The sequence below is a fragment of the Lepidothrix coronata genome, unplaced genomic scaffold, assembly GCF_001604755.1.
Source record: "Lepidothrix coronata isolate B3197 unplaced genomic scaffold, Lepidothrix_coronata-1.0 Scaffold478, whole genome shotgun sequence".
Classification (NCBI taxonomy): domain Eukaryota; kingdom Metazoa; phylum Chordata; class Aves; order Passeriformes; family Pipridae; genus Lepidothrix; species Lepidothrix coronata.
Genome location: NW_016690658.1, coordinates 1 through 10,082, shown reverse-complemented (window position 1 = coordinate 10,082; position 10,082 = coordinate 1). Strand labels below are relative to the sequence as shown.

General features: G+C 48.7%; 1 protein-coding gene across 1 annotated transcript; it reads left to right on the top strand.

Moving 5' to 3' along the window:
• Positions 1-3,530: 3,530 nt before the first annotated feature.
• Positions 3,531-10,082, top strand: LOC108510097 (gallinacin-3-like). The gene is made up of 5 exons (XM_017839788.1): positions 3,531-3,598; positions 4,588-4,681; positions 7,825-7,829; positions 9,472-9,571; positions 10,061-10,082. Exons 2-5 carry the CDS (start codon positions 4,620-4,622, stop codon positions 10,071-10,073), a joined length of 180 nt encoding a protein of 59 aa, XP_017695277.1. The 5' UTR covers positions 3,531-3,598; positions 4,588-4,619; the 3' UTR covers positions 10,074-10,082.

Here is a 10,082-nt window from a genome sequence, read left to right as displayed (position 1 = left end):
TTCCTCCCCCTTTTTTACTGTTTTGAAATACGTTTGGTGTGCAGTGTCCTCCTTGACAACAGCTTGTTGAACAAGTGAGCCTTGTTCAGAAAAATCAGAAGTCAATAAACTTAAAGATACACAAAGTAGTTACCATGCATATATGCTAACACAGTATATAAAACAAGTTATCATTACAATATGCTAATGCAGCTTGAAACTTAGCATCCTTTGCAAGCAACCAGTTTAAGCTGTCTGTGGTTTCTGGAATGCAGTTAATTTTCAGTCTCTGTCCATCCATCCTTGGTAGCTGCTTTTTGCCCTTAATAACAAATTTAACAAACATGTTAATAACAATTTAGACAGTCTCAGGTGGCTAGTGTGGTAGAAACAGATACAGAGGCTAGGCAAACATGCAGTTTCTCTGCTTTTTTTGAAGTAAAGCAGTAGAAGTAATTTTATGGCTTTTTAGTGTCCTTTACTTCAAAGTCGCCTTTTGCTGGAGCTTGAAGTAAAGCAATAGAAGTAATTTAATGTCTTTTTAATGTCTTTTTACCTTGAGGTTGAATGTTGAAAGGTGGTGCTTTAGCTGGAGCTTGAAGTAAAATCAAGAAGTCATTTTAATGCTTTTATTGTCTTTTACCTCAAGGTTGACGGTTACTGCGCAACCTTTTCCATCGAAGATCTGTTTCGTTGTTGGTTGACGAATTTTTTCCTAGAGCATTTTGCAGTCTTACTTCTTGAATTATATTGGTTAGAGCCACTATAATCAGTTTTAACTGGGTTTTTTAGGCAGCTATGACCCACAAGCAGCTATCGCAGCGCGTCCAATGGACTCTTTCAGCAGCAGCACGGAGGCAGCCGGCGCAGGGGCAGCGCTCTGTCCCTGCACTGCACGACTGCCTGTCTTTTTTCAGAGGGGACAAAACTGACTCCCCCACGGTGTCCTCTGTTGTTTCACTGCTTATTGGATTGACATGTTTTAAGCACGTTTCCTCAAGCTGGGACACTCGGCAAGCTGGCCGTGGGCAAGATGGTGATTCCCAAGCCGCGGCGTGGCCGCCACGTGGCTGCAGCTTGGCAGTGTCTCGTGGACTCAAGGTCTGTCTCTCCCTAACAACCACACAGTCTGTGCCATGTGCTCGGTCCTGGCCGCGTAAAACCCAGCTCAAGTCCTTTGTTAGGTCCTTCAGGTTTGCACACAGTCCTCAGTCTGCACGTGGTTCTCTCCCACCCCGTTTCTTTCTTGTCTCGGTGTTTGGGAGAGTATTTTGTCTGTTAAGGCTCATGGGGGAAACGGGAGGTTTAAAGTTTTTCTCCGTGAACCAGTTTAAGTTTCTCTGTGAGATTTTTAAAGTGTCCACATCTTCTATCTCTGCTTTCTCTCGAGCAGTCTCTCCAATTTTTTTCCAAGCAGTTACACTGAGGATTCTGCTTAGCAGAAATCCTGTTATAGTTATTTTCTATCATTTCCCTTGAATTTTAACTTCCCATGCCGGCTTCTTACCTTGAATTCTCTGTAGCTTTACCTCTTCTTTCTTTCAAAGCTTCCTCTGCCAGATCTCTCGTGCTCACAATGCTTACATTTTCAGAGCTCCCATGCAGTCCTCTGCTGCACGACATCCCAGTCCTCTTTTTGCACTGGTATTCGACATCCTTTGTTTAACGACGTTTTCTGCCTGCTTTTAGCTCGGTATATGACGTCCGGCTTTTTTTTTTGGAGAAAAGCTTTCCAAGTTTTAAAAACAAGCCCATCCGAACGCTACCGAATTTTGCCTTGTTACAAGGCATTCTCTAATCATACCTGATACAGGGAGTTGCCTCACGTTGAGGGGGCCGTTTGTGGTTTATAAATGTAATATAATAAGACCAAGCAGCTCAGTCAGCAAGCAGTCAAATCTCTTTATTTAAAGGAAAATGCCCCCTTTATATACTCTCGGGGGGGCATGTGGCCCACCTGGCCAACGACAGCAGGACACACACTGCCCATGTGCCAGTATGCTGTCCAGGGACTTCGAGACCCAGAATGCACACCCTGCATCCCTGGGACACGCCCTCTACAGTGTCCCTTGCCTCTCACCAGTAAACCATGTCTTCAAGTGCCACATCTACACGGCTTTTAAATCCCTCCAGGGATGGGGACTCCACAATACCCTGGGCAGAGTATTGCAATGCTTGACCACCCCTACTGCAAAGAAATTGTTCCTAATATCCAATCTAAACCTTCCCTATTGCTGCTAGTGGCCATTTTCTCTGGTCCTGATGATTGGTGCCTGCCAGAAGAGACTGACTCCAATAAATCACCCACTGCCATTGCTTTGCAGCACTGGAGAGATCCGTGAGGAATAGTTCAGATCAGCCCTGTCTGCCATGGCCTTTCCTCTCCCTGTTCTCTCCTGTCCTGACACTGACCCTGAGCAGTCACCACGAGCACCCTTCGCCTCTGCAGAGCAAAGGTGTTCCCACACCACAGGGACTCAGCCATGGGAGACTGGAAGGCTTAGATAATGTTATTCCAAAGCCTTGCTGTTGAATCACGAGGTGCAGAAAGGACTCCCTTTCTTTCTAAACCTCTTTTTCAGAGAAGGATTTAGGTGTGGCTGAATCCTATCTTGTGTCAACAGTTTAAATTTAAATGAATTATAGAGGTGTGATTAAACCACGTTGTCCCGCAGGATTTAATGATGGCAAAATGGGTACATTTGTACAAATGAATTATTTATTATGACAAATTAACAAACAGGTGAACAGACAAAAGATCTTAATCAGAATTCTTTACTACCCAGTGTAAAAGCTAAACATCTACTAGTGGGGTATCACATAGCAAAGTGATACAGTGCAGTGTAACAAAGCAATTATGTTAAAGCAACTGTATCGAAGGTAGCGTAAGAAACTACTGTTAAGTGGAGACTGATACAACTCACCATGGGAGGTAGCAGGCAGATCTCTCTTGCTCTTAACCCCTGGGCAGCAACCATGAAGAGGCGGCCCTGCTTTATGGGAGAAGGTCCAGACTTCAAGGAAGTGTGTGAAAGAGTCTGCCATATGGAAGCTGGACAGGGCTTTTATAGTTCTGAAGTGATAGATTGGTAAACATAAATTTACAAGACGGCAGGCGAGCTTATCTGTCAAATCCTGCTTCAAAAGCAAGGGGTGTGTTCAAAGTCTGGTGAAACAGGATGGTTTTAGCCCAGTTTAACAGCAAGGCAACACAGGGGTGCCAGCAGTTGACAACTTGCACAGTATGGGTTCCCTGACTGGATTTTAGACCTTATCACGGTGGGGCTATCCTGCCACAGGCTCCTTCCAAGCCCGTGTGTCAAAGGAATGCGTAGCAGGAGGATAAGGGTGCACTGGAACAGTCTCAGGAGGCCCCTCAGTCTCTGCCACTGCAGCAGGGAGGGACGAGGGGCAGCCCCAGCACTCCCACACTGATGGGGCGCTGCCTGGTTGGCCAAGGGCAGTTGTGTCAACAGCAATAAGGGCATGTCCCACCCACCAGGAGGGGTATAAAACCAGGGTGTTTTGGGCAAAGCAGCATTCCCTGACCCCAAGGGCATCTGGAGCCAAGTGGTTGCTGTTGGGTTTGGTGCTGCCTGAATACCAAGACCTTCATCAGGTAGGTGACTGTGGGATCTCATTCTGGAAAGCTGCCCATTCAGGTTCTCAGCTCAAAGCCCATCTGCACAGACTCACCTAAAGGACAAACAGCTGGAAGTATCCAGAGATGTCTGGGAAAGAGAATAAAAGCCTTCATAGGAGTCGAAGAGCCCAGAATATGTGGAAGGTGAAACTAAGGTTTCTTAAGTAGAGGAGAGACTGGAAATGTGCCTGGATGTTGCAGGAGGGACCCGAAAGCTTCTTTGTTGGGAGACTGGGAGCTTAAGTTAGCAAAGTAGGGAGATATTTTTCCCACAGCAGTGGGGTGATTTCCTATCATTTCAGGCTTTCAGTAACTCCAAAGGTTGATTTCTGTTTCCATTTCTGGGCACCAAGACACTTTCCTTTCCTCTGGCTCATCCCTGGATTGGGGCTGCATGGGGCAGGGGGGGCAAGTGTGGGACTGGGGACTGTTTTTGATGGGAAGCCTGGGAATGGTCTGAAGATAGAGATGGGCACTGCTAAGCCATGCTGGGAGGACTTTCCTGATCCAAGGGAAGAAGAAGTGATTGGGCAGAATGTTTGGGGCATGGGTTTGATCCATGAATTCTGAGGGAGTAAAAGTCCTTTAGTTCTGTAACTGTCAATGGCAAATTCATCTCTTTAGTTCCCAGATTTGACTGGACATTTATTTGAATTGAATTGGAAACAGTTGGTCCCAGGTCTGCACTCTGTTCTCTGGGGAAAGCCTATGGAAGACCTTAGACAAAGTTCTTGGAAAAGGATCATCTTAGATAATGGATTTCCCAGAGACTGAGACATCCCAAAACACTCCCAAGATGTTCAGGGTGTCACAGACCTCAGAACTGTTCTTAAAAGAAAGGTAGATGAAAGATCACATGCTGTGTTTGGAGGCAGCCCCTCTGCAGTTTGGGGAACCCCAGTGCCCAGGCTTCTGCACCCCCTGGGGTCCTCCGTATCCTCATTGCCTTGCTGTCCCCTTTGCAGCCCTGCAAAGACGTGGGAGTGGTGGATCAGCCATGAAGATCCTGTACCTGCTCTTCCCCTTGCTCCTCCTGCTGGTCCAGGGTGCTGCAGGTGAGTGTGGAGTTGGAGGAAGTGTGATCCCCATCACTGGGGATTGCCGTGTCCTGGGAAGTGACCACGTTACTTGGAAGGATGGAAATATTGGGGGGGATTGAGGAAAATGGAGTTTTTCAAGTGAACTTCCAACAGACACAGACATGGGGTGTGTGGAGCCCCTGGAAATACAAGCCAAGCTTCCTCTGTGGGTCAGCAAGGTGGGTGGTTTCAAGCACCAGCTCTGCACCCAGATGTTCCTTTTTCAGTGTCTTTGGGTGGTCTCCTGCCCTATGCAGGGATGGGGGAGAGCGTCAGGACTGTTTAGACTGGTGGGTCTCCGAGGCACAAAGCTGTCCCTTCTCATCTAGTGCTGCATCACCTGAGTGTCCCAAAACCTCATTACCCCAAGGCATGATCCCTGCAAGGGCTGGGCAAGGACTTTCCCTCACAGGTCACACCAATCATGGCACAGCCAGGACAGGCATGTGGGATGGGAGGAGTCCCCTGCTTTCCAGCTGTGCTGGTGCAGGCAGTGTTGGGAATGTAGCTGGGGAGCCAGGAAGGCTCTTCCTTGACCTCATGCTGGTCCTTCCTACTCTCTGCTCTTGTGTGCACCAATTTAGGGGGAAAGAGTCCTTCTAGGTGAGACATGTTGCTCTTGAAGCTGTATCTGTGGGGAGGTTGGAGCTGAGCACAACTATTGGCCTGAGATCCACATGGAGTGTCAGCCTTTCTGCAAACCTACACAGCTCTCCCAGACTGTTTTTATTGTTCTCTGTGTGCCTTTCCCCATAGCATGGGATAACACACTCAAATGCAAATCAACCGGGGGATTCTGCGGATTTTAGAAATGCCCCTTTGGTACAAGAGCTACTGAACAATGTACTGTTTCTACTTTCTGTTGTAAAAGGTAAGTAAGAGTCCCCTGGCTGAAGAAAGTTTTTCCTCCTTTTTCCACAGAATTATTTGTTACAAATTTATTTCTAGCTAATGCCTGCTAAATAATCTCCTGCATTTCTGGTTAGTGGGAGAAGCCCAAGAATGAAGGCAAAAGCCCTTTTGGGTTTGGACCAGCCCTGAGTGGGGCTGCAGGAGCCCCAGGTCAGCCAGCGCCTCCCCACTCTCCTCCAGTGCCTCCCCACTCTCCTCCAGTGCCAGGAGGCTCATTCAAGCTTTGCCGAGGACTCACCAAAACCACTAAAGAGTGAAAAGTTTGTGGTGCTTGTGCAGCACCCAGGACATGATCCAGCTTTTGCTGCATCTGCACAGACTTGGAGTCAGGGCTGTTACCACTAAGATAAACCAGGTCCAAACTGTCTGCATGAAGGACTGGACCTCACCTGTGCTGAGCTTGAGTCCCTGCACCACAGACTGGATGGTCCTTGTGGGGGAGGTGGGAGAGAGTGGGAAGAAAACTTACGATAGAGAATGTGCGTCTCTGCTTTCTTACAGCATCTGAAATGTCCAAGCAGGACGTTCCCCTCGCTTCTGGCTCCTGGAACCATCTCCTGAGGTCCTCTCCCCTCCCTGCCTCTGTCATGTCCAGCTCCTGGCACAGCAGCAGTGGCAGCTGCTCCTGCTGGGTGCTGCTGGGCTGGAGACATCTCGTCCCAGCCGTGGGGTCTGTGGGGCAGAGGCTGCTTTTGCCAGCTTGAATAAAGATGAGCAGTTTGGCATTGCAGGGCTGGGCCGTGTGTGCGTGTCCTTGGCATGGAGGCTGTGCTGTGCCTGCTGGCTGTGGGGGTGGCAAAGGTGGGTTGGTATGAGGAGAAGCAGCTGGGGATGTTGGGGGTCCCCAGTGTGTGTGTGTCCCTGGGGATGCTCTTGCCTGGCAGTGGAGTGGGGACACAGAGCCTGTCAGTGCCTGTTGGTGCAGGGTTTTTGTTGTGCGAGTGATGGAGCAGCTCTGCAGATGCTCCCACTGGGAAGTAGGATTTGTGTCCTGGTCCTCCAAGTCACAGGTGTCCCTTGTCCCTAATAGCCATGCCTTTATGAACAGAACTGTGCTGGATGTTGTGTATCTTCGGTGGGCATGACCATGGTTGCCCACATGACCTGTCGCTGATCCTGCTCCTTGTCGTGTTCCTCTGTGCTCAGCCCTCCTTGCTGTGGGCAGTGCAGGAGCTGTGTTGCTCCACACCCCATCCCACCAGGCAGGAGGAGGAGGAGGCCATGAAGCTCCTGGTCTGGGTGACCTGTGGAATGGCTCCAACTGACCCTGGCCTGGAGGTGTTCAAATTTATTTACCCAAGGGGAGTAAACAGGTTGTCTTGTCCTCTCTGCCCAGCTGCAGGCAGTCTGGGATGACTGTGCTCTGCACAATCAAAGGCAGTGGCCTCTCCCTTTCTGCAAAATTACACCTCAGACTTTAGTTCTGGTTTGTTCCATGTCTGTGTGTGTCCATGTGCAGAGAATGTTTCCTTCCAAGAATCATAGAACCACATAACTGTTAAGGTTTGAAAAGCCCTCTAAGATTATTGAGTCCAACCATTCTCCCAGCACTGCCAAGCCCACAACTAATCCATGTCCCCAAGTGCCACATCTACGTGGTTTTAAATGCCTCAAGGGATGGACCCCAAACACTGCCCTGGTCAGTCTGTGCCAGTGTGTGACCACGCTTTCAGTGGAGAAATTGTTCCTAATATTGAGTCTAATCCTGCCGTGGTCTTTCTTCTCTCATGTTCTCCTCTCCTGACCCTGCAGCAGTCACCACGAGCACCCTTCACCTCTGCAAAGCAAAGCTGGGCCCCCACCCCAGGGGCTCCTTGGGCCAGAACATCTCAAGCCACACTAATGGTGCTGTGGACAGTCAACACATGAGTTTCAGAGGGCAGACACAGAAGAGAGAGAAATGGAAAGAGGGAGAGGAAGAGAAAGATTCTCTTTTTTCCAAGAGTACATGAGCTTTTCTTTTCTCCATGTTCTTTCCAAACAACCCAGACAAACCTCTTCAAGTGAAATGAGGTGAGGTAAAACTTTCCTCTCTCTGTATGAAGATCTGCAGGTTTGCAATATTCAGCCTGGCCTTGCACATCTCTGGCTACCTGAGTATTTAAAGAATCTCTGAAATGAGAGGACAAAAAGAAGGAAACCCTTTCCTCAATGCTACCATTCCCAACATCAACCAGGATGCCTTCTCCATCCCAGGCAGCTCCTGCCCAGCCCGTGTGTCACAGGACGTGTTGCAGGATAAGGGTGACATTGCAACAGCCCCAGGAGGCCCCTCAGCCTCTGCCACTGCAGCAGGGAGGGACGAGGAGCAGCCCCAGCACCCCCACACTGATGGGGTACTGCCTGGTTGGCCAAGGGCAGTTGTGTCAGCAGCAATAAGGGCATGTCCCACCCACCAGGAGGGGTATAAAACCAGGCTGTTTTGGGTAAAGCAGCATTTGCTGATCCCCAGGGCATCCAGACACGAATGATTCCTATTACTGCCTGAACACCGAGATCCTCATCAGGTAGGTGACTGTGGGGACTCTTTATGGACAGCTGCCCATTACACCTCTCTCCTCAATTCCCAACACTTTCTAATTGTGTCAAATTTATCCATCAGAGCTTTCCATGGAAGAGGAATAATTTGCTGTATAACACAGTGATTATTGGTGCCCATATTGTACTGGAAGTAAAACTGGACTTCAACTGGGTTTGGAAATGTGTCTAGAGGCTTGAGGGATGTCTGTGAGACCTCATGTTCTGGGTCACATGGGGACTGTCTTGGAGAAAGTAGGGAGATTCTAATCAAGCAGCAGTACAGAGAGTTTGCATTCTTTCAGGCTTCCATTAATTTGGAAGGTTACTTTGCCCCCAGCTGTTCCGTGATTCCATGATCTAGGGGAAGGCCTCCCTACTCATTCCAGGGGAGTTGGACTGGATGATCTTTAAAGGTCCCTTCCAACCCAAATCAGTCTGTGGTTCTATTGATCATCAATGACTCACAAGAAGCCTCCCTCACCAAATGCTGGGCATCTCCAGGGACATGAGTTTCCCTCAACTCCAGAACCTAGGTCAGTTCTCCATCCTGGTTTGACTACTGGCTTTGTGTTGAGTGTTGGCACAAGCACCTCCTGACAGGCAAACCCTCTCTGCTTTGGCCTTTGGGTGAGGAGAGGCGGACACGTGAGAACAAAAGCAGTAGAAATGTGTTTCATCTGGTAACTACATTTGAAAGTCTGTCTTGTCCCACCCTTGGCTTTGTCCCTCCAGAAGCATATTTATTGCTCCTCAAGAGGTTAAGTGTTGGATGGAAAAGGCCTGAAGGAGTACAGCTTCCAAGGGAAAATACTCTGCATTTTTTTAAGTCTTTGAATGCTGTTTTGCTTACAAGTTCAATAGTGTGGCATTTATTCTGTCATGTGTGCTTTAAGAGAATTCATTTGGAATTCGTAGAGAATAAGATGACGGGGAAACATCAGCTGGATTGCCCAACAGGCCAATACTTCCCCAGCTGCTCCCAGAGTATACAAGAGGTGCTTATCGGACAACCATCCTTTGCAACAGGTCACAGAGGATGTTGTCCTCCATCACTGGTGATAGTCCCTCTGCAATTTGACATTACTGTGTGCTCTCATCTCCAGGAGTTTTGGTGTGTCCCTTCTGCAACCCTGTGAAGTCCTGGGAGAGGTGTCAGCCATGCGGCTCCTGTACCTGCTCTTCCCCTTCTTCCTCCTGTTGGTCCAGGGAGCTGCAGGTGAGAGGGGGAAAGGGAAGATGGGTGTGGTGTTAACCTTTCTGCAGTCACATACGTCTCTCCCTGATTATTGTTTTAACTCTTTCCCTGTGCATTATTTTCCGTGACAGCTGGAAAAACAGACAAATGCATAAAACGAGGAGGATTCTGCGTTTTTGGGGGCTGTCGTTTCCCCTATAAATATGTGGGAACTTGTACACTTGTGAGTCACTGCTGCAAACTGTAAGTTCTGGATATGGTTTGCTCCTTTTGGTGGTTAAAGTTAATATTTTCATTCAAGCCAGCTCCTACCTCACAGATTCTTGTGTTCATGCTCAGAGGTAAAAGCCAGGGAAAGAAAGGAAAAGTCCTTGTGGGTTTGGATGTGCCATGAGTGGGGCTGCTATGCTCCAGGTCAGGCAGTGCCTCCTCACATGCCTTTAGCTCCACAAGGCTGGCCCACTGTAAATGCAGAGAGCTCAGCTGTATTGCCCAGAGGAGAAGGCTGTCCTTGGGATAGTGTGAGGAGAAGGGTCCTGCTCCTGATATTTGTAAAGAGCCTTGGAGCCAAGGCTGTCACCACTAAGGAGAGCCCAGGGCAAGGCCAACTGGAGTTGACCTCTGTGAGGTTGAGTATTATCTCCATGCACTTGTTGTCAGTGCAGGGGAGGTGGGAGACAGTGGGAGGAAAAGTTACAATAAAGAATGTGCTTGTCTGCTTTCTTCTTACAGTATTTGGGGTTGAGACCCTGAA

What these genes read in the sequence shown, in the direction of transcription:
- LOC108510097 (XM_017839788.1), top strand. Translation starts at nt 4,620, where the DNA reads ATGAAGATCCTGTACCTGCTCTTCCCCTTGCTCCTCCTGCTGGTCCAG.